We start from the raw sequence: 24,665 nt of genomic DNA on the forward strand, positions 1-24,665 counted from the left end.
GTAATTATTTCAAAGCTGTCATTCTTTACCCCATCATTTCTCTTTAAATACCTATAGGTAGTTTAATCTCCAACTTAGTAGTGAAACTAGAAGCCATCAGATGGAAACACCTTCAACTTTTGACCACCAAACCTACAAATTTATCTGCATTCATACCCACAGCATTGAAATATCCTGTCAGGGGATGCTCTCTACTTCCTTGAGATGTCTTATGCTATTTCATGATGGTAAAATTTATTTCTTCATTTAATAGATTTATTTTCTAAAATGGGCCTTTATGATATTTAGGGCCTAACCCAGCCTGTGTCACATTAAATATCATAAATTTTTAAAATGATATTTAGCTGTTGTGGCTTTCATATTTTTCTTTCTAAATTTCACTTTATATTAATTATATGTTAATCATAGCAATTGCCTATAGACCCCAGTTTTTTTGAGGGGGATTTTACATTACTGACCAAGTCCCTGTTCTTTTTTCTCAGCCAAAAGAATCAATACCAATCCTGTTTTTCAGTTTGATAGGGCATAAAATCCTGTGCTGTGCCATTCACTTTGCAGTTTAGGGGATTAAAGCCTTGCTTCCCTGGAGTTGTGTCTTGTGTGACCCAGGAAGCCTTATGTGGCAGCCCTGGGTGAAATACTCCATAGAGAGCCTCCAAGTCATTGATCTGATGTGTTAAGGAACTACTATCTGCCCAGTGCTGGACTTCGTGTGTCTGTGTGGGGTTGGGGGTATAAAGAAGGTCTCTATGGGTAAGTTATGAGTCTCTTGATGGAAATATATGTGGAAATACAGGGGTATTAAAAGGTTTGGGGAGTCCCTAAGCAGTCACTTCCCTTCAGACTGTGTCTGCATGGGGTATGCAAATGCAGGCCTTGCAGATGTGCCCTGGTCCAGTTGCCCTGGTGCCCCCAGGGATTGTAGGCTCCTCTCAGTGCGATGGCCTTGGTCACCTGGGTCTTCAGAGTTTCCCCGCTGTCCCTTCCCACTTGCTGTACCTATTGGAGCAGTAACAGTATGTGGTTTACCATTCCTGCCCCAGTGGCATTTCTGTGGTCTCCAGGGAAGAAGTCTTTGCTTTTGGATCAGGTCATAAAATTCCTTCTGATGTGCAGGAGCCAAGAAGGCGAGGGCCAATGTCTCAGCCAACACTGTCCACTGCCCCCCTTATGCTCCATCTCTGGATTAGCTCTGAGTCTTCTAGGCTTATCTAGAGGCCAGTTCTGGGCCCCTCCTGCCTGCCCCACCCTGGGCAGTAGCTATATGGGACAGTCTCCCTCTGTGGCCAACCTCTGCAGCTGGTTGGGTTGAAAGCAGGCCCAGAGGGCTGAACTGAGAGTGGAACAGTGTGGATTATGGTGTGAACTGAGAGCCCGGACAACAGCAAGCAGGTTCCCAGGCCAACTTGGTTTCTATTCTGGGTGGGGAGGGGTGACCCTAATGAGCTGCTTCTCTGTACTGAGTCTCAGTTATCTCATCTGTGGAGTGGGGCCACAATCCCTTCCCTTCTGCCCTTCCTTCTGAACTTGACTAAGTGCAGCTAAGTGGGACTTTTCTGGGATCTTGTGAGGCTGGAAGGCATCAGAAAGCAAAGGTTCTTGGGAGCCTCGTATGCCTGGAGAGAGGCCTGGCAGTGGGAGGCCACTGACCTGGACACAGTTAGCAGATGTGCTGCAGCAACTGCAAGGTGGGGTGTTGCTGCAACTGAAGTCACCCTCAGCCTGATCCTCACCATCCTAGTTGTTACCACCTCTGAGTGTGGGATTAGGGTCTCTATGCTCACACACATCTGTATTTGTGTGTGTGTGTCTGAAGATGGGGCCCGGTTGGGATATGGAGCCCAGTGGTCTCTGGCAGGCCCAGAGCCACATACTGGGTCTCTTTTGACTCTCTTGTGACAGTATCTGTCCTTTTTGGGGTCAGCCAAACCACGGGGCCTCTTCTGCCAGTGTAGGAGAAGGCTGTCCCAGGCCCTGCCTCTCCCCTCACTGCCTGGGCTTTCCTTTTTGACTCATCAAAAAGTCAAAAGGTGTCTCAGCCCTGTCCCCTGAGCCCTAAAGTCCCCCCTACTCTAGATCAGCCTTTTCAACTTGTTTTCTGTCATGACAACAAAACAAAACAAAACAAAAACTACCCTTTGCTGAACAAAGAGACCTGGGATGGGGGTAGGGAGGCACAGCGGTGTGACTCTGGCCTTTTCTCCCTCCCTCAAGAGCCCATAAGGCCTGCATGGATCTTGGAGTCCAGAGGCCTCCTCTTGCAGGTCTCTCACTTCAGACCTGAGTTCTGAGGGCAGCGGAGTGGCCATGGGGAAGCTAGCTCTCTGGGTGCCCTGTTCTCATCATTGAAAAATCCTCTAAACCTGAAGGCAGCTGCAGATCCCCAGGTATTGGGCCACCCCAGTAGAGACTCTGGGGTTTATCCACCTAGCATTTCTAGCAATAGGAGTCACCCAGATTCAGTCTCAAATCCAGGCTCTGCCACAGTGCTGCATGTGACCATGTTGAGTTGGGTCACCCCAGAGCCTCCCAGGGGCTCATCTGTGAACTGTGATAGTGCCTGGCCCTAAGGGCTGCTGTGAGGGCTGGATGAGGTCAGGCCACGCAGAGTTGGCTAAAATGTGGGGGACCCTCCATGGAAGGGGTGCAGGATGCACAGATGGACAGGTGATGCCCCATCTCTAATGACCTTGCTTGGGTGTCCCCTCAGTGCACACTTCTTCCTGGAGATAGAAGGGTTTGAGCCCAACCCCACTGTTGCCAAGACCTCTCCCCCCATCTTCTCCAAGCCCATGGACTCCAACATCCGGCAGTGGTGAGTATCGGCCCCTTGCTCCAGTGGGTGGCCAGCAACATGCCCTGGGCCATGTAGCCTGGCCTGGCTGTGGGGTGCTACAGAGAGAAGTGTCCTTCTCTCATCCCTCCTGCCATACTTCCAGCATCTCTGGCAACTGTGATGACATGGACTCTCCCCAGTCTCCACAGGATGATGTGACAGAGACTCCATCCAATCCCAACAGTCCAAGGTGAGTCTGGCCCTTGCCTATCTCCTGCTGTGCCTACCAAGGGAAGAGGGGTGGGATATAAGTCTGGAGACACGGGCCATGGTTGTGGCATGGAGGACATTTAGTGGGGGAAGTGGAATATCAAATTTTATAAATTGTAAAATAATACCCGATCATTATAAAATAATATACAGAGGATCAATAACTTTAGCACAAGACCACTTATGTAAATTTAAAATACATGCATTGAAAACAGCAATATGCATTTTGCAAAAACACATGCAAACAAGAAGAGACATCAGTGCATAACCTGGACTGTCCATTTGGAGTACGGGGACAAGGATGGATTGGAAAAGTTCAAACAATGCAAAATATGAAAGTGAAATTTTCCTTCCCCTAGTCCCATATTTCAGGGCAATTTGCTGTGAATAGTTAGGCACATATTCTTCCTGATTATTCCTAAGTATATCCAGATACATATTTCGATAAATGCGATCACATATGGATAGAAAGGGGAGCTTCATGGGGCAACATGGAGCCCCAAAGCACAAACACAGGATTTGCAGGTGTTGTGACAGGCCTGTGAGGTGTCCTTGAAGGTCCAGCAACTCTGTTGGGGAAGGGGTGATGATTGCAGGGTAGGGGAGGGGGTGTGCACGGTGAAATGAAAACATTTTCTGGCCTCAGCGCAAACCTGGCTAAGGAAGAGCAGAGGCGGAAGAAGAAGCGGCTGAAGAAGCGCATCTTTGCAGCGGTGTCTGAGGGCTGCGTGGAGGAGCTGGTGGAGCTGCTGGCGGAGCTGCAGGAGCTTTGCAAGAGGCGCCGCGGCGGCATGGATGTGTCTGGTCAGTACCTGGTCCTGGCAGACGCTGCAGGTCTAGGGATGCCATTTGGCACTTGATTCCTGCCCCATCTCCTGTAGGGCTGGGTTTTGAAGAGCCTTGCGTACTGGGATAGCAGCCTTTAACTCAACTCTGAGGGCAGTGGGGAGCTATGGAAGGGTTTAGGCAGGTGGACGTCATGGCCTGGCTCCTGCATGTTCCTGTTCAAACAGTGTTGGGACCCTGAAGGAGGGCTGGGAGAATTGTCAGAACTTGGGGACATAGGGATTGAGGAAAGAGAAGAGTCCAGGGTGGCACCATTTGGACTTGGGTAGCTTGGTGGATGGTAGGGTCCTTGCTGTCTGGGGACCCAGAGAAAAGCAAGTGGAAGAGGAGGTGATAAGATCTATTTGTAGGCTCCAGGGAGGGAGAAGATGGAGATAAAGATTTCAAGGTGTCAGCACAGAGGTGGACAGACGGAAGCCGGACAGAGGGAAGCCAGGCAGTGGGTGAGACTGCCCCTCGCCAGGGACAAGGTGCAGAGGTCAAAGAGCAAAGGGCTTTCTTTGGCAGGAGAAGGGAGGAGGAGCCCAGAGCTGGAGAAGGAAAAGCTAGTAAAGAAGGAAGAGTGCTAGGAAGTTCAGGGTCAGGGAGGCCAGGCAGGGGAGAGGGTGGAGAGCAGGATCTTGAGGCGAGAGGCTGCAGCTCCCACACCCGCTTCTGAGTTGTGAGGGTCAAGGGCCTCCGTTCCCTCCTGCCCACGCCTCCATCTGTGACCCTGCCTGTAGACTTCCTCATGCACAAGCTGACGGCCTCAGACACAGGGAAGACCTGCCTCATGAAGGCCTTGTTAAACATCAACCCCAACACCAAGGAGATCATGCGGATCCTGCTGGCCTTCGCCGAGGAGAACGACATCCTGGACAGGTTCATCAACGCCGAATACACTGAGGAGGCCTATGAAGGTATCCTGGCTGCCAGAGGCTGTGCAGATGTTTCCCAGGTCAGGGTGCCGGACCACAGGGCCACCAGAGGCACTGCTGCCACCTAGAAGTCTGAGTGCACAGCATGGTGCTGGGCATGCAGCAGGCACTCCCCTTGCCCTTCCTTCTTTCTACAAGTAACTGTGAGCACTGACTATGCGCCAGGTGTTGTTTTTGGCACCTGGGTGAACAAGACAGATTAAGGTCACTGCTTTAAATAAGGTAATTTTAGACAGGAAATCTATGGAAATAAAGGTAATATGACAGAAAGGGGCTGGAGATAGGCCACTTTAGCATGGATGGAGAAAGGGGCTCTTGACTGCATGATGAGAAGGATCCAGAGTGTGGATGAGCGAGGCATGTGGCAATGGACAGGAGGCTGGAGATCCCAGCAGGGGCCCAGAGAAGCAACTGTGTATCATTATCATCATGATTATTAACTGTCCCGTTTGGGTCTTGGTGATGTGGTTGTCCTTGTAGGTGGTGCATAGAGACAAATTTGGGATAGTATTTCTCTACCCAGGAAAGTCATTGTGAATAATCAATAAGATATGTGCTCATTTGAGTTTTTAGAGTCAGTAAACAACAGCCTGTTAGATGCTTGTGGCAAAAATAATTGGTTCCTGATTGGTCATCTTGCTGACATGCCAGTGGGCACTGAGCATCTTGGCTTTTTCCAGGTGGAGTCTAGCTCAGGCCCTTCACTGTTCTTATTAAGAAAACCATTTTATTGCTTAAACTCTGCAGATTGTCAAAAGGGTTTTTGTCATATATAAGAAAACACCAAGGATGTGACACACAAGAAGCTACAGGAAAGGGGAGAGGAAATTCAAGGAAGATTGCTGCTACTGAGGGTTGAACTACACATTGAGTTGGTAGTCAAAGCAAAGAGAGAAACTGAGTGAGCCATACAATATTCTTAGCCTGGCACTAAGGAGTTGATGCTAGTCCTGTAGACAGATCAGTGCACCAAGTTTGACTGTCTTGATTCTTCTCCCTTTTCAGTCCCCTTCTGTGCCCTCCTCAGGGATGTAGAGATTTCACTCTTCTGGCAGCGGATTCCCTTGAGGGCAGGGATGGAGTCCGTTCCCCATAGTTGATTTTCTGGTGCTTTTAGGGTCTCACATTGGAGATATTTAATATAGATTTTTGATTGGGTGGACAAATTAAAGTTATTAGTATCTCCATCAAGGCCTTGTGTAGTGGCCACAAACCCTACCCCTCTCCTTTCTCTGCGGCCTCTTATGCCCCTTATCTCTTCCTTCTTTCATGAAGTTGTCTCCTGCTGGTGGGCTTCTCTCTCTGCAGAGTAGAAGGAGCAATTTATTCCTGCCGCCCCAGAAACTATCCTTGTCCCACCATTCTGCCCCCTGACGATGTCTCTGAGGCCCTCCCTTCAGTGTTTCTAGGCAGTCCCCGCCACATGGGGCTGCGGGATTCCTGATCAGTTAGGTTGGTCCCCTGGGTCCCAGCGCTGAGCGCCCCTGCCCGACCCCGCCTGTCCACAGGGCAGACGGCGCTGAACATCGCCATCGAGCGGCGCCAGGGAGACATCACCGCGGTGCTCATCGCGGCGGGCGCCGACGTCAGCGCCCATGCCAAGGGGGTCTTCTTCAACCCCAAGTACCAGCACGAAGGCTTCTACTTCGGTAGGTGCCGCTTATCGCCCGGCGTGGGCTGGGGGTGGCTTCCTAGGGAGGAGGGGGGAAAGGTGAGCCCGAGGGGGAGGGGAAGGGGGAGGAGGGAGGTGGACCTGTGGACCAGTGGGGGAGGGGAAAGGAAGGGGGAGGGCAAGTAGGGGAAGGGGAGGGGCAGGGGCGTCCCCTGCTCTGGCTCTGGCCCGGTGGTACCTGCCCCAAGAGGCGCTGGCAGGCTGGAGACCCTTTAGCCAGGTAGCAGGTCCCAGGCTCCAGAGGACAGAGCCTGATTGGGAGGCTGCTGAGACAGATCCATCTGAGCAGGACCCCTAGGGTGGATCAGAGAAAGAGGGGCCTGGGGAGGTAGGGTGGAGCCCCAAAGCCTGCAAACCCCGGGACATCACTTGGCATTAGAGGGCACATAGGCAGTCACCTGAGCAACCCTTTGTGGGGAACAGACACTTGGGGGGAGAGGGACGAAAAAGAGCCCCCTTTCATAGGAGAAAGATGGTTCTGAGAAGGGAAGTGACTTCTTCCCCAGGCTAGTATGGCCTCTATGTAGGTAGGTGTCCTCGCTTCCAACTCTGGTCTCTGTCCCCTGTGCTCAGAGCCTCACAGGGCATCCAAAGTGAGAGAAGCCAGCCACAACCACCTGTAATCTCAGAGGCTGGTGAGGCTGAGGAGGAAGATCACAACTTCAAAGCCAGCCTCAACAATTTAGTGAGACTCAGTTTCAAAATGAAAAAAAAAAAAGGGCTGGAGATGTGGCTCAGTGATTAAGTGCCCCCCAGGTTCAATCCTTGGTATGAAAAAAAAAAAAAAAAAAAGCAAGAGGAGGAAAATCTCTGACAAGTTGGGAAATCCAACAGCAATTAGGGTTAGATGTATCAATATATATATATATATATATATATATATATATATATATATATTTTAAATCACATTCTCCAAAGAATACTGACATTTATTTGGGAATAATAGAGCTTTGCAATGGGGATATGCATGCCATAGTGAACTGAGGTTGAGCAGGGCACAGTGGTATACCTCTGTAATCCAGCTATGTGAGAGGCTGAGGGAGGAGGATTACAAGTTTGACACCATCCTGGGCAATTTAGCAAGACTCCGTCTCAAAATAAAAAAATAAAAAGAACCAGGAATGTAGTTCAGTGGTAGAGTGCCTTTGGGTTCCATCCTGAGTGTCTGTCTGTCTGCCTGCCTGTCTGTCTCACACACAAAGAAGTTGAGGGGAGGGGAAGTTTTAATGATAATTGTGTCAGATATTTTGAAGCAAATAATCCTTGGCCACAGTGGTTAATAATAAGTGTGGTATCAGTCCAAGGTTGAACAGTTTGGGGCAGATGTTTTTGCACTGGTACTTTTTGTATAAAGTTGTGGCAGTCCCTATTCAAGTGACTCTGGCAGAGTGTTTTTTTTTTTTTTTTTTTTTTTTTTGGTACCAGTTCTCAGGGACACTTAACCACTGAGCCACATCCCCAGCCCTATTTTGTATTTTATTTAGAGACAATCTCACTGAGTTGCTAAGCACCTCGACATTGCTGAAGCTGGCTTTGAACTCGTGATCCTCCTATCTCAGCCTCTTGAGCTACTGAGTGGTAGAGTGTTTTGTGAATCATGTGAATCATGTGTAAGAGTCCTTCCTTTGTATCCACACCCCCCCCCACCGTTTGTTTACTTTTTTTTTTTTTTTTTTTTGGTTAGGTTTGACACAAGTGACTCCATTTTGATTCTGACAATATTCAACATTTCTTTCACAGATGCTCTGGGTGGAAAAAAAAAAGTTGAAATGTGTAGTTTAGATCTGGTGACCTCACCCACTTAATTGCACAGTTGTGTTATTTCCACACATGCTTAGAGCTGTGAACCACCACCATGATCAAGACAGGCCACCAGCAGCTCTGCCAGATCAAAACATTTCTCTGAGTAATTTTACAGGAAATTGCCAGCCCTGGCCTGAGAACCACTCATCTCTTTTCTCTTCTGGGTGGCTTTAAAAATTTTTTTTTTAAAGATGGACCTTTATTTTGTTTATTTATATGCAGTAGTGAGAATCAAACCCAGTGCCTCACATATGCTAGGCAAGTGCTATGCTGCTGAGCCACAACCCCAGCCCCTCTTCTGGGTGGCTTTTTAATGAGCAGGACTAGATGGTTCTGTGAGTCCTGGAGGACAGGGTTTTGTCCAGTCAGTTTTGTGTCCCCATTGCCCAGCACAGAGCTTGGTTGCAGTTGGTTTTGGGAACCCTTTGTTAGGTGTGAAGAGAGGGGACAGGAGGAAGAAGAGGAGGCAGGAGCCTTGGCCTCCAGCCGTGGTGCTGTCCCATCCTTGCTGTTTGACCATTTGGGAGTCAGTGGCTTTCTTTTTTCTTGACAAACATTTATTGAGCACATACTATCTGTGTCAGGAACTGTTTTAGGTGCTTGAAATATATCAGTTAACAAAACAAAGATCCCTGCCTTCATGGGACTTATATTGTAGGTCTGGAGAGAGGCCATCAATAATAAACATTATAAATAAGAATGTTATGCATTATGTTATAAAATGGGAAGTGCTATTTAAAAAAACACAAAGTAAAGCAGGGGAAGAGGAACCAGAAGTTCTGACAGTGATGAGAGGATTTGCTTTTAAATAGGGTAAGGTTAGGGTGACTCACAGAGAGGGCGATACTTGAACAAAGACTTGAAGCAGGTGATAGAGTGAGCAGTGCAGAAATCTACATGCAGAGGGAACAGCCCAGGCCAAAGTCCTGAGATAGGAAAATGCCCGGTGTGTTAGAGGGACAGGAAGAAGGCCATTGCGGCTGGAGGGGAGTGAGGGATAGAGGAGGAGAGGTCAGAAGATGCAGGGCTTTGTGGGCTGTCATTGGAACTGGGGCTTTTATTCTGGGAAGGTGGGATTCACATGTTAATGGCAGCAGGTGGTGGGTGGACTGGGGTGGATCTTGCTGCTGTGCTGAGCACAGTGGTTAGAGGGCAGCCGGGAAGCAGGGAGTTTGGTTAGAAGGCCACAGCATCAGTAGAGCTTCAGTCTCTGTTCAAATGGGAGAGGAAGAGACCATCAAGGAACCTCAGGTGTCAAAGCCACTGGGACGGTCAGGCTGTGGACCCCTGGGGCCTGGGCACACTGCTTCTGACCTCTGAGATACCTGAGTCCCAGTGCTCCCCTGGCCCAGGTGAGACGCCCCTGGCCCTGGCGGCATGCACCAACCAGCCCGAGATCGTGCAGCTGCTGATGGAGAACGAGCAGACAGACATCGCCTTGCAGGACTCTCGGGGAAACAACATCCTACACGCGCTGGTGACGGTAGCTGAGGACTTCAAGACCCAGAATGACTTTGTTAAGCGCATGTACGATATGATCCTGCTGAGGAGTGGCACCTGGGAGCTGGAGACCACCCGCAACAATGACGGCCTCACGCCACTGCAGCTGGCCGCCAAGATGGGCAAGGCCGAGGTGGGACAGCGGGCCAGGGTGGCGGGAGGTTGGGGAGGCGCCGCTGCCACTCTGCCAGTGCTGGTGCTCTCCTAAGGATCCTGCAGAACACGGCCTCAGCCCTGGGAAGGTCCCAGCCTTAGATCCAGAGTGCGGCTGTGGCCTGGGACAGGTTATTCTGAGTGACAGCCAGTGAGATATGGGCACCCCCTCTGGATTTCGATGCCACAGTTTGTTGTTCTCTCTCTTCTCCTGGGACTTCCTAGCTGGGGCCGAGATGACACAATGCTTTGTGCCTGAGCATTTCTGTGTGGTGCTGGACCCAAGCAGAAGCTGAATGTCTGACCCTCAGGGCCTTAGGCCTCTCCTGAGGACAGGTGTTTCAGAACGACTTGTCTGGGCCCAGAACTGGCTTTTTTCTCCAAGGTCAGAACTCAGGTTCTTTCTAGGGCTCAGATTCAGAGGCTTAAGCCTGCTCCTCAGCCTTTGAGCCTGGGAGGGGATGGCGGCTCCTAGGAGACTGCAGGGCAGACAGTGCCTTTGAACAATCACAGCTGTGCACACCCCTCCCTAGTCAGCTGCCCTGAGGGCTTTGGGTGGTGTTCCAGTGGCCAGGGCTGGGGACCACAAGAGACCTTTTTATTCTCCTACTGGGGGAGGAGGAGATGGGAATGGCTTCAACAGAGGAGGAATTGTGTCCTTGCCTCCCCCTTCTCCTCCCCACCCTTGGGTCACAGCCTTCTGGGGGCTTTGATAGTCAGATTGTGGTTTCAGATTTCACCTCCTCCAGGGTCTCATCTCTGCATAACACGGTGGCACATGCTCTCCCTGCCACCCCAGCTCAGGGCAGAGCCTCCCTGTGGAGGCCAGTCTAGGGGAGGCACCTGTACCCCTCCCCACTCCTTTCCTGGATGTTGCCTAGGGCAGCCACTCTTAGGGAGTGGAGGGTACGTGACACTAAAGCAGACCTGCCCTTGGGGATTTTATAGGCTTGTCTGTGTGGTGGGGAAACCCAGTCCTAGGAGCTCTCTATCTGGGCTGAGGAGACTGGCTTACCATGAGAGATGGCAAGGGAATGCTGCTGGGTTGTGCAAGACCCATGCTGTGACACCTCCTACTCCAACAGCACCTCCTACCCCAACAGCACCTCCTATTATTTCTTGGGCTCCTGACCCAGGAAGCCCTAGTCTCCAAACTTGAGTAAGCCAGGGCTCAGCTTTCCGGAAGTAGTGAGCTGGATAGTGGGTGGCCCTCCAGTCTCCTCTACCTAGTAGTCTCTTGGGTCTACCCTCCCCACACTAGCTTTCAGTAGTTGGCGGTGATTTGGGAATTTAAAAATTCCCCCAGACACCTAACATTCAGCAGAGTTTGAGGATCACTGACCCCACAGCTGGCCAGAGTGGTGAGCCTCAGTTTGACTGAGGGTGGAATGAGAAACTGGACATCAACTTCTAGTTTCTCCTCAAGTCCAAGCCAACTGGAAATTGTTACCAAAAAATGATCAATTCCATTAGGGTGCAGTGGCACATTCCTGTAATCCCAGCAGCTCAAGAGGCTGAGGCAGGAGGATCATGAGTTCAGAGCAAGCTTCAGCAACTTAGTGAGGCCTTGTCTCAAAATGAAATATAAAAAAGGGCTGAGGGGGCTGGGGTTGTGGCTCAGTGGTAGAGTGCTCACCTAGCACGCGTGAGGCCCTGGATTCGATCCTCAGCACCACATAAAAATGAAATAAAGATAAAGAAAAAAAGGCTGAGGATGTTAAGGGCCCCTGGATTCAATCCCTGGTACCCAAAACAAACAAAAGCAACCAAATAAACAAAAAATCAATTCCTGGGTTCTTCACTGAACTGGAGCCCCAGCTGGTGCAAGGATTAGGAGGAGTTGATGGTGCAGTTTTGTGTAGCTTGTGAAGGGCCTTCACCTCTTTGGTCCCCAGTGAGATGGGCAGAACTGGAGCTTTGCACCCATTCCACTGATACTGCAGGGGCCCAGAGGTCATGGTGCAGATGCAGGACTCAAACCATCTTGATGGAAGCATCTTTTGGGGCCTGCCCTGCCTCTGGCTGGCCCAGCCCTGTTGGGCCCAAGCCCCATTCTGTGGCTGACAGTTGTTCCCCTTCCTGTCCCCAGATCCTGAAGTACATCCTCAGTCGTGAAATCAAGGAGAAGCCACTCCGGAGCCTGTCAAGGAAGTTTACTGACTGGGCGTATGGCCCTGTGTCGTCCTCACTGTATGACCTCACCAACGTGGACACCACAACAGACAATTCTGTGCTGGAGATAATCGTCTACAACACCAACATCGATGTGCGTCTCCTGGGCAGTTGGGAGGGGCAGGGAGCTAGGGCAGGACCTCAGTCTGCCAACGGGAAGACCCAGAGTGCTAGCTCCATGGTGCCTGGAGTCCCCAGGGCTTTCTCTCAGCAGCAGAATTAGACATGGAAGCAGGGGTTGGGGGCTGGGGAGGCGCTGGGCTCCACTGTTCCTGGTCAGCCTCAGATTGCGGACCCTAATGGTGAAGGGTCTCTGGGTTCCAGAATCCTGGGAAGTTTGGGGTGTGAATATAGTCCATATGGCCTGGCTTGGAATCCTCCCTCCTCCCAAACCTGGTTCCACATGAGGATCTGGGGGTGTACGGCTTCCTGGAGGAGGTTGGAGTAGGAGATTAGTGAAATTGGAGGTGAATAGAGAGGATCAGCTCTGAGAGGTTTTTAGCTCTTGGGAGAAGTGAGACAGAAGGCTGTTGGTATTTTACCAAGTCTTGCTTCCCAGAGCCTGCCTTGTCTAGGGTTTCTCTGGACCCTTGCAGCAGCCTGGTTGGTAGGGCAGGGATTGTTATCATTTTATAGCTGAAGAGATTGAGGCACAGAGAGGGTCATGGGCTGTCCTAAGGACACACAGTGAAGAGGGAGATTGGGATTGGAATCTCTTTTTAGCCCTCCCTCCCTGCTGTGCAGCAGATGCTCCGGCTGGAAGCCCCACTCTCCTGGAGCCTTCCCTGCTGTCTGTGTGCTTTGGGAAGAGCCCAGGTGCCAGAAATGACCTTTCCACTATTTCCAGCCAAACCAGTCCATTGGGCATAATGACGGGTCCCTTCAGCCAAGGGCCCCACTGACTCAGAGCTCACGATGGGCCCTTTGAAAGTGGTCCTTCCCTGTCTCCTCATCTCCATGGTGACTGGTGGTGTTTTCCCCACAGAATCGGCATGAGATGCTGACCCTGGAGCCCCTGCATACGCTGTTGCACATGAAGTGGAAGAAATTTGCCAAATACATGTTCTTCCTGTCCTTCTGCTTTTATTTCTTCTACAACATCACCCTGACTCTTGTCTCTTACTACCGTCCTCGGGAGGTGGAGGTATGTGGGTCTTTGGGGGTGGATGGGGAGGTGAGACATGGAGGAGCTTGGAGCTGTCCCTGGGCAGATGGGGAAATTGAGGCCCAGAGAGGCATAGAGATTTGTGTGGGGGTCACCTTCAAAGTTTCTAGGGAACTGAATGTCTTTAGAACTTAGTAGGGCTAAGCTCCAGGCACTTAGCCCCAGGGGAACTCATGTTGGGGAGAGTTGGGGAATCAGGAAACCCAGGCCCTGTCCAGGCTTTTGATCTGAATCTAGAATGCATTGGGTGTTTCTGCTGTGAGGGCCACAGGAGGTGGGAGGAGGGGGTGGTCACTTGGCCAAACTACCCACCCCTCTGGGCCTTGGTTTCCCACCCAACACCAGAGCACAGATGGGCTTTGTTGACTATGTCAAGAGGTCCTGCTGAGTGTCTGGTGATGGATGGGTTCTGGGAGGGATGAATGCCATGGGGCATGTGGAGGAGTCGCACAGATTGGCTCATCCTGCTCACTGTGGAGTTCTGGTTCCCACCAAGGGTAGGGAAGGCAGGGGCAGGGGCCTTCCATTCGCTCTCAGGCTCTCTACACAGATGGTGTTCCAGGCTGGCCTCTGGTCCAGCTTGAGGGTCTGGAGTGTGTGGGTGTCGTGGTCCCTGGAGCTGGTGCTGCCCACCCTCCTCACTTTTCTCCTCCCCCTCCTCACTTTCCCCCACAGGCCCTCCCACACCCCTTGGCCCTGACGCACAAGATGGGGTGGCTGCAACTGTTGGGGAGGATGTTCGTGCTGATTTGGGCCACATGCATCTCTGTGAAAGAGGTGAGTGAGCTTCTGAGCCTTTCCAGACTGTTCTGCGAGGCAGGCTGGGTGAGGGCAGGGCTGCTGCCATCCTGCCCTGCTCTACCATTCCTGATTGGCATGTGAGGAGGAAATTCCCTTCCAAGCCTTAGAGCCCCAGTTAAAACATGGGAATAAGTGAATAAGGCAGACCTGGTCTACCTACTTCATTCCCTCTGTACACCTGTCCAGTTTATCCACCCTTTACTTCTTTCTAGCCACTCAGTGAGCATCCGCCTCTCCTTGTCCTCACCCATCATCCCCCACCCACCTGCTCTCAGCCACCCAGCCACTCATTCATGCATCCATGTTCCCATGCTACCTTACCCCACCATCCTTCAATCCTCTATTCAAGCATCCTTCCACCTGTTTTGTTTTTTAATTTTTATTTTTTGTGGTGCTGGGGATTGAACCCAGGGCCTTGTGCATGTTATGCGAGCACTCTACCAACTGCGCTATATTCCCAGCCCCATCATCCTTCCATCTGTTTATCTGTGCATGCATCTATCTAATCCATCCATCCATCCACTCATTCATCCAAGCAATGAATCAACAAGTATATTCTGAGCACCTTCTACATGTGAGGACTTGGGTGGTAAGGATGGAGTTTGCCCTCTTTGGTTCACAGTTTGGTAGGAGATAGATCATGGGAACAGACATCTAGATTTTAAGGTAGACTTGAAAAAGTGCCCTAAGTTGGGCAGAAGAAGGGACTTTTATCTAGGGGCAGGGGGAGGGAGGGAAGCTTGAAGACAATGATAGCACTCAGGCTGGTAGGGTAGGGTGCCATGTAAGGACACGGGGACAGGATCATACAGGGTAGTTGTGGGAAATAGCAGGACCAAAAGCTCAGAGGCTAGAAATCTAGGCCATTTTTGGAGAATGGAGCTGTCGTGATTATGTAACTTTGCAGGTTCTGGGGTTAGGATGGGGGTCAGGAGTTAGAGAGGTAAGAAGATCTGAAGGAACAACCCTCCTTACTGTGGGGTCACCTACAGTAATCTAGACATAGGACTTCTTCCATGTCCCTCCCTGGGTTTTGATTGGACCTTTGCACACTCACCTCTCATGGAGTCTCAGTCCTGGGGTGAACTCCCTCCCTGAGATCCTCCAGTGAGCGGCATGCAGAAGACAAATTTTTCGTTTCCTTTGTCCCTAGGGTATCGCCATCTTCCTGCTGAGACCCTCGGATCTGCAGTCCATCCTGTCAGATGCCTGGTTTCACTTTGTCTTGTAAGTAGGTCTTTCCTCTTGGTCACACCTCAAAGGCAGGGCCCAAGTCCTCTGTTGTGGCTGCCATGTCCCTCTGAAGTAGCTACTCCACCATTTAAACTATGTCCAGGCCTTCTGCCACCATTACATACCAGGGATCTCCTCTCTTGCATCTAGTAGGAAGGGCACACAGATGTGCCACATAAATGTGGAGCGGATCAGAAACCCTTAGGACAGCACCAACCATCTGGTGACAGTGATGGCTGACTCTGTCCACTCTGTCACAGAGCCCCAGGTGTCAGGCAGCATAGAGAAAGCCTGAGAAGGTGTAGCGGTTCTATTTTCTTGTTTACAAAGTGATATTCCAGGGCAGCCCCTCCTAGTTGCTGGGACCTCAAAGTTGCCATCTGGGACCTTAGCAGATCAGGACTGGAAAGCACCTGAGAAATCACTGAGTCTCATGTATAGATCCCCTGAAGCTCCCAGACCTAGGAAGCGAGTCACCTGAAGTCACAAGGCACTTCAGTGACACTCCAGTAGAAGCCCCAGCTCACTAGTCATTTTACTCCCAGCTTATGCAGACTTGATGGCCACAGGGCCCCAGGCAGAAAGCCCAGCTCAGCAGCCTCTCTGAATGAGGTCATAAGTGGCTAACATCAAAGGCTCATGAGACCTCTGTCACTAAATGAACAGAGGCTGATTCAGCTTTACTGCCATGGTAATGGGATAGAATCTGCAGCTTGGAATGAAGACTGCTAAGCTCCTCAGACTGGAGTTTCTCTTCTGAGCATTTAAGAGGCTGGGTCTATGGGATCTTGAATCTGGGTCTAATGCTTCCAAATATCTACTTATTTTATTAAGTATGCACCTGCCTTCCAGAGACATGAACCCAGTTCTTCATCCTTGTGGGCAAATGGGGTACCCAGATACTGCAGTAAAATGGATGGGCCAGGTGCAATCCTGCCCCACATGCAAGTTGCATACACATCTGTCACCTTTGAGGAAGTATGATTCCAGAGAAGAATGTATTTATACAACTACTGGTTTCAGTCCATTGCCCTGTCCTTCTGATTCTTTATTGTTTTGTTAGCATAGAGAAAGGTGGAGACATTCTTCCTCATTTCATTCCCACTGCAATTGATCATTCATTTGTTCTCCACTCTGCCAGAAAAACAAGCTTTATGTGTCCTAATTATGGTTAGGCATTTTATAATTGTGGAAACTGTCAGATGTTATAAGCAGGAGAGTGTTTTTAACCCTATGTTGGCAGAGTATATGCACTGTTGATGAGTGCGTTTGGATATCCTATGTGTGGTATATATTGTACTTTAAAAATGTAATTGTGCTAAAGTGCACATAAAAATAAAAGCATCTTGACCATTTTTAAGTGTTCAGCTCAAAATTGTGAAGTACATCCAACTGGCTGTGCAACCAATCTTACAAAACTGAAACTGTGTACCTAGTAAACAACAATTCTCTTTTTCCCTCTGACACCCTGGCCACCACCTGTCTATTGTGAATTTGATTACTCTGGGTACATCAATATAAGTGGAGCATATAGGATTTGTCTTTTTGTGACTGACTTATTTTGGTTAGCATATATTAAAGCTTTTTTTTTTAAAGAAAAGAGTAGGTTTTGAAGGACTTGATTGATTGTTTAAGTATAAATGTTCACAGCATTTTTCATTTTGGTTAAAAATGTAATTATTCACTGCATCCTTGGTGTAGCCTAGTGGCTCCCAAGTGGTTTATGATATATGGGAATCATAAATCATGTGGTGTTTTAAAAACCATACATCCTCCTGGGCTGCATGTCTGAATCTCCTGGAGCCCTGTTGTGTGTGTGTGTGTGTGTGTGTGTGTAAATAAATGTATGTAAAGTATATATAAAAATATATATACATATATAATTTTTTTTTTTGGTACCAGGGATTGAACCCAGGGGCACTCAACCACTGAGCCACATCCCCAGCCCTTTTTTGAATTTTACTTAGAGACAGGGTCTTACTGAATGGCTTAGGGCCTTGCTAAGTTGCTGAGAAGTTGCTGAGATTGACTTTGAACTTGCAATCCTCCTGTCTCACCCTCCCAAACTTCTGGGACTACAGGTGTGCACCATCTCACCTGGCTGTATTTTTTTTTAAGTCCCTGTCAGTCACAACTAGTCCACGATTGGTCCTGACTTGCATCTGGCCATGTCCTCAACAGGCTGGAGTTTAGATGTATGGATCCAAGGCAGCCTTTATCTTGTCAGTCCGGGCCCCCAGGGTGACTATTCACGGGGTTTAAGGTTTGAGGGATTTGAATGTCTCTGCCCTGATGCTGAGAAGTGAGTAAGGCCCTTGTCTCCTGTGTCTCCTGAACAGTTTTATCCAAGCTATGCTTGTGATACTGTCTGTCTTCTTGTACTTGTTTGCCTACAAAGAGTACCTCGCCTGCCTCGTGCTGGCCATGGCCCTGGGCTGGGCGAACATGCTCTACTACACGCGCGGCTTCCAGTCCATGGGCATGTACAGCGTCATGATCCAGAAGGTACGCAGGGAACTGCACAGGTGGGAGGGCCCTCAGAGGGTGCGTCTTTTTTAGGTGGGGAAACCGAAGTCTGTAGAGAAAAAAGTCTGTCCATCCATGGCTCCTTCTCCCGAATGCCATAGTCTTCCTTGGCTTTTGGCCAGACTTTAAGTGTCCACATCTTACAATGCCCAGGCTTGTTGGACGTTGAGAAGGGACACACTTTGTGAAGGAAGGAGGTTCTCATCCCTGGGCAGTGGTGTGCTGGAAAATATAAAACAATTGCTCTGTGTGTATTTGTGTGTGTGTGCGCGTAAACCAGCATATGTGTATAAATACATATACGTTTATTGCATGCAATATGCATTAGTATAAGTTCCACATAGCTAATTGAGTCTCACAGAATACTTAGTTTTTAATTAAATTCTTTCATCTGTTGCCAAACTGCAATTGACAAATGTGCGTTGTTCCAGTTTATGTTTTATTTTATAAGCAGTTAAGATGAGAGTGAAACAATGAAGACTTAAGTTGAAACTTCACTTGTTTGTCCATGGCTGGGCAACTTCTTTCCTGAATAGGATAATTGTTTGCAGATACTGGAAGGCCATCTTGTTGCTATTCGTGGGCTATTTATAATGTAACAGCTATGGACATTTTGAAGTTGAAGCTGCCTTCACATTTTCTCTATCACTGATTTAAATATACACATAGACATCAATAAAACAGTGAGTCAATCTGATTTGTAGTGTTTACCACTCTTCCTGCTGTCAGGCTCCACCATGGCTGATTTCCTGTTACTGACATTATGTTGCCAAAGACAGAATTGGGAAGAGATGTGCAGTTACACATCCTTATGTAGTGTTTCCACCATGGGGCTACAACAGAGGTAAAAAACCTCAAAAGCATAGATAATTGTAAAATGTAGTAAAATAATCAGGGAATGATTAGTTTTGAACATTTATTATCTTTATTTTTAATATGTTTATATTATGTTTTGCAAAAAAGTTGATTTCTTTTTCCTTTGCTATATTGAGAAACCATTGTCAAATAAAATTGAAATTTAAGGAGTACTGTGTGAGGAATAGGAATATATATATATATATATATATATATATATATATATATATATATACATATACACACACACACACACACACACACACACACACACATACACACATTGTGAAATGTCACCAGGACAGGGGTCTTGAGAAGGTTCCCCAACACGAAGGTGAACGTCATGAAGGTCCTTGATGTCATTGCAGAAAGGAATTTAAGGATGGGTCAAAGTGACACACAGATGAAATTTACTGAGATAAAGAAGGAAGTAGACATTCTGAGAGACAGGGTGAGGGTGACTAGTTTTAGGCATATTTATACATGTCAAATCTATAGTGCAGAGACTTGGTCTAAGAGGGTGTTTTCAGTTCTTTGGGTCTCTGACTTGATATTACCTGCCAGGGGTCATTTTCCTTTCTTCGTTTTTGAGGAAAAATCGCTAATAATTTCCCCATGGAGGTTTTATCGATCTGCTTTGTGGACTGAAACAGTACTACACTGGGGTAATACTGAGGGCTCGATTAAGAGCACAAAATGTAGATGCAGTAATCAGATTCCAAAATATAGATATCAGATTCCAAAAATATAAATCACAGGAATATCTACTTGTAGAAGAAAGACATCCTCAGACTTCTTTTTCCTTTAGATCCAGGTCAGGAAAGAAGTTGTTGACATATTCAAGGAATAAAGTCTAATGGTTTAATTAATTATTTTGTGACCGAAGTTTGTGAAAGTGACCTTTAAATCTGGACTTTTAATCCCTGGTAAAGTGGACTTTAACTCATGGTGACTCTTGGTTTGTCTGACATGTCTCCTTTCTACCTATCCTTATGTTTTCTACCTCAAAGTGATCATCCATTTCAAGTTACTTAATGCATCCATTACCTGGTAGTTACTCTGTGTGTGTGTGTGTGTGTGTGTGTGTGGTGTTGAGAACATTTAAAATCTACTCTTGGCACATTTCAAATAGACAAATTGGTACTGTTAACTACAGTCTGAGGCTGTACGTTAGCTCCTCAGAACTTAATCATCTTATAATGAAAAGTTTGATTTAGTTCTTAAAAATGACTGTGTTTCACAAACATCTCACAAAATTTACGAAAATTTAACTGTCTAACAGCCAGCTCACAAAATTCATGAGAATTCAACATTCAGCTCTTGGGAGCTGGTATGAGCTGGCTCCAGCATGCCACTGCCTCCAGGAGGGTCGAGGACTCCAGGTAGGAGACCCTATTGGGAGAGGGAGAGGGTAAACCAGGGCCTGAGTTCAGGAGGTGGGGGAGAAGAGAACCTGGGGCTGACTCCAGGACCAGAAGGCTTCCTGGGGGAGGCAGAGGCAGAGCTGAGTCTAGAGCATCAGGAGGGTTCTGCTGGGGGAAGGGAGAATGGCCTGAGTGAAGGCAGGATTAGGGCCCAGGGCTGGGAGAGGAAGGGAAGAAGCAAGGAGATCAGCAGATGGTGAATAGGTGCTCATGAATCCTGTTTCTTTGTAGGTCATTTTGCATGATGTCCTGAAGTTCTTGTTTGTATATATCGTGTTCTTACTTGGATTTGGAGTAGGTAATTGCTTCATAAATAATCGTAGCATTTGTAAAGCACTTTATGTAGATGTCAGAATGACACAGCTCACGCAGCCCTGGCAACAATTACACCAGCTCCTGATGAGTGGGGCACCTATTGCTCTCAGTGCTTTCTAAGCAGCATCTTTTACTTCTCTCAACAACATGATCGAGTGGGAATCATATCCCCATCCTCTAAGCCTCAAGTAACCAAGGCTGGGAGACCCAGCCTGTCACTCTTACCCATCCACATGGAGGCAACTGCCACCCACTTTCACATCTTTCGTCTCCGTTGGCCCCGACAATCCAGGATAGGCCGGGCAAGCAGCTTAAGCTCGGTAGTACAGATGGGGAAACTGGAGTTCACAGAGATTGGATGGATGATCTTCAAAAAATAGGAGCACAGCAAAAGTGAGGCACTCAGCAACTCAGTGAGATCCTGTCTCTAAATAAAATACAAAATAGGGCTGGGGATGTGGCTCAGTGGTTGAGTGCTCCTGTGAGCCAGGGCTGAACGGGGGGGGGGGGGGGGGGGAGGAGGGAAAGAAGAGCTTGGCTCTGTTAGGCATGAAGGCTCCTGCAGGAGCTCAGGGTGGAGAAACCAGCCTGATAAGGCCTTCGGGATCCAGAGGGAAGAGGCAGAAGTCTGCAGTGTGTGTGTGTGTGTGTGTGTGTGTGTGTGTGTGTGTGTGCAAATGTCGGGTAATTACCCAGAAAGGCAGAAGCAAGCATCCCCTTATGTCCCTCTTAGCCCTGGCCTCGCTGATAGAGAAATGTTCCGAGGACAACAAGGACTGCAGCTCCTACGGGAGCTTCAGTGACGCGGTGCTGGAGCTCTTCAAGCTCACCATAGGCCTGGGCGACCTGAACATCCAGCAGAACTCCACGTACCCCATCCTCTTCCTGTTCCTGCTTATCACCTACGTCATCCTCACCTTCGTCCTCCTCCTCAACATGCTCATCGCCCTGATGGGAGAGACAGTGGAGAATGTCTCCAAGGAGAGTGAGAGGATCTGGCGCCTACAGGTGAGCTGACTGGGCAGTGACTGGGTGTGGGAAGCTCCCCAGGGACTTGGCTCAGCACCTGGTCATCAATCACCATCAGCACCGCTGGGTCTGGGGCAGGGCCTGGGAATCTGCATAAACCAGGTCTGAGGAAGCCTTAGTCCAGGTTCTTTGAGTACAGGGTGTAGGAAATGTGGCACGTATGAGAGAAACCCAGCCTTATGGGGATGCTCCGCTCAGAGTCAACAGTGTGCTCCGTGGACGCTGAAGTGTGACTTAGATTGCATTAAGAGAAGTATAAGCTACAGGACAATGGAGATGACAGTTCTACTGTGCTTTATCCTGGCCTTAACACTCCTCCCTTGTTGAGGACTCCAACCCACAGGGTGGGTCCAGAGATGATGACCAGGTTTGGGAGAGGACTGGAGACTGTGCCTCATAAGAAATGGTTGTTGAAACTAGGGTCGAAGAAGGAGAGAGTTCTTTCAGAAATCTGCCAAGCTACCTTGAAAGAGGGAGCAGCCCCCTTCTGTGGCCCCAGAAGGCAGAAACGAGGTACATGGGGTGGGGGTGGGAAATGATAGGGAGACAGTCTTTGATTTGCCACAAGAAGATTTCTAGTCATTATGACCTTCTTAACTGGACTGTCAAAGATGTTCAGGAGAGACTGGGCAAATTATGAGCAGGAGAAGTGCAGAGGGAATTCCAAACCTGGGAGGAGGTGTGGGCCTACATGACCTCTGGACTTCCCCCCGATGAGATTCCAGGATCCTAACATTTTCAGATAGGAGGCTCCGGGACTTTCAGAGACATTATTTACATCAAATCTCTGACATTATTTAACCCAAATCTCTTCCACAAACTTTCTGCTTTTTTTGTGTTTGAATTCTGTAGATTAGCTCAGGATCTATGCATTAAGCCTCCAGCGAGGCTGCAGGGGGCTGTTTGATGGTATGTGTGCACTTGTGTGTGTGTGCGCGTGCGCTCCTATGGAGCTGTGTTCTGAGCAAAGAGCTGAGGCTTGTTTTTTTCCCCCAGAGAGCCAGGACAATCTTGGAGTTTGAGAAAATGTTACCAGAATGGCTGAGAAGCCGATTCCGGATGGGAGAGATGTGTAAAGTCGCAGAGGGAGACTTCCGGCTGTGCCTGCGGTAAGGGAGGGGAAGGCCCTTGGGTGGACAGAGGGATGAGTCAGTGGACAGTGGTGTGGTGGAGAAGCACAGTTGACACTCACTTGCCACGACACACCTGCCTTGTGGCTCCTCAGAAGGTGGGGTTTGCTCTTATGTGGGCATAGGCCTGGGATGAGGTGCCTGAGCTTCAGAAGGGAGTCAGAAGGAGACTGAGGCTGGCTGGTGGGGGGTCCCCCTCTGCTCTTTTGAATGTGTCTCTGTGGCCTTCTCTGACTTTGAGGATATTTGCCAACCCGATAGCCTTTGTCCTTCTGTCTATACTATGTGGGTTCATGTGACACCATAGGACTTGGGGGCACATTTGTCATTGCCAAACAGAAAGTGAGCTACTTTCCATAGATCTCAAGCTTTCTGACTTTTAAAAACAGACCTCTTTCATCCCATGACCACCTTTGTGGATAAACGTATCTCTTCCTATCTACTACCTGACTTCCTGACCCTATCGATGTCTTTTTTGAGTGGAACTGTACTTACTTGTCTTGACTGCACTTCCAAACCCCCCAAAACCATCATTTCTGTCTGTAATCTCACCTTAAAAAAAGTGTCTGATTTGGACACTCTTGTTACTGGTGAAGGGTCCAACTGGGGTCCAGGTCCTTGGTGTTTTGAATAGAGAATTGAGCAAGACACACAAGAGAAACAGCCTTAGCGAAGATTTATCAAAAGTGAAAGTACATCATTAAATTGGAGCCGGCTGATTGGGAAAAAAAATGACTCAAGACCAATGTCATAGAATCTTATCTTAAATGTCCTTCCTGCGGACCTGATTGGAGACCCTGCCCCATTTGTTTTTGTTGGTCACTTTATTCCCACCTAATTGGGATGCAGAACTTGTGGTGGGATTTGCTATGGTGATAAGCCCTCCAGTGCTGGAGTTGCCATGGTAATGGGACTTATCCTAAACAGGAATATGATGAGTCATCTCCCTGTCCTGTACTTCAGCAAGCATTTTTTACTGTGTCCTGCCTCTATCATCTCGGCATCCCTACACTCCTACCTCACCTCCAGGCCAGGGAAAAATGGGACTTGGGTGGGTTTCAAACTCTTACCATGCTAGTGTGCCTGGATGGGGTAGGGGTGTGCTGGATCTCTGGGATGCACAGAAGGGGAGCTGTATGGAAACCAGGACATCCCGAATGCAGTCTATTTGTTTGCATTTGATGAAGTGTAGTTGTGAAGTAGTGAAAATGATGACCACACTTGTAGGATCAATGAGGTGAAGTGGACCGAATAGAAAACCCATGTCTCCTTCCTTAACGAAGATCCGGGACCCATCAAATGGACAGGTACTGTTGCTGTGAGGTGGTGGGGGCCCATTTCTCTTTGACTATGTGACCTTGTGCATATCAACTCTGAGGGCCCGATTGTCCCCAACTCTAAAATGGGAGAGTGAATTAAATTGGTTCTTAGGGCCTCTATCACTCTAACTTTTAAAAATTAGGTGGTACTCTAAGACATGGAAATGTGGTATGCAGAGTGATGTACATCTAAAATAGCCTTTCTTTTTTAAAAGCAGATATCAACAAAATCCAAGATTCTTCCAGAAACAACAGCAAAACCACTCTCAATGCGTTTGACGAAATGGATGAATTTCCAGAAACTTCAGTGTAGAAGCAGAACCCAGAGCTGGTGTGAGCATGGGGTGTTAGATGCTGCAGGCTGGGTCCTGGATTCTGTGCCGTGGGGCTGTGCAGAGTGGCGGACAAGAAGAGAAGCAGAAAGCACTTCAGGCTGAGTGGGGGACTCTCTGAGAGGCAGCTGTCAGTATCCAAGAGGGAAATACTTTGGATTTTGATGTTCAGTAGGCCCACAGTCCTCAGCCCGGGAGGCTCCTAAAGTCTGGGTGAAGTCTCTGGTTTGACCAGGTCATCTTGGCTAGGATGACAGGTGTTGGGGAAGGGGCAGAGGCCTGAGGGGCAGGGAGGGCAGTCTTTACCAGACCACACATTCTACCATCTCCCTTAGTACTGTGACTGGGTCACGTGAATTTGTGGGAGACTTTAGATCCCATCCCAGAATGTGCAAGGGATTGAGTCAAATCGGATATCCTGGAGGAG

At 48.7% G+C, this 24,665-nt stretch overlaps 1 protein-coding gene across 1 annotated transcript; it reads left to right on the forward strand.

Moving 5' to 3' along the window:
* Positions 1–2,635: 2,635 nt before the first annotated feature.
* On the forward strand, positions 2,636–24,219 carry LOC308635545 (transient receptor potential cation channel subfamily V member 3-like; the record flags this gene model as incomplete). Its single annotated transcript, XM_081269953.1, is given in 18 exon segments — positions 2,636–2,667; positions 2,711–2,815; positions 2,940–3,026; positions 3,693–3,850; positions 4,615–4,791; positions 6,318–6,458; positions 9,637–9,917; positions 12,027–12,203; positions 13,095–13,253; positions 13,950–14,051; positions 15,229–15,302; positions 17,648–17,813; positions 20,345–20,411; positions 21,162–21,436; positions 22,454–22,566; positions 23,815–23,839; positions 23,843–23,894; positions 24,125–24,219. Coding segments are annotated over 18 exon segments (2,286 nt in total).
* Positions 24,220–24,665: the final 446 nt, after the last annotated feature.

The sequence above is a fragment of the Spermophilus citellus genome, assembly GCF_964194105.1.
Source record: "Spermophilus citellus genome assembly, chromosome: 17".
Lineage (NCBI taxonomy): Eukaryota > Metazoa > Chordata > Mammalia > Rodentia > Sciuridae > Spermophilus > Spermophilus citellus.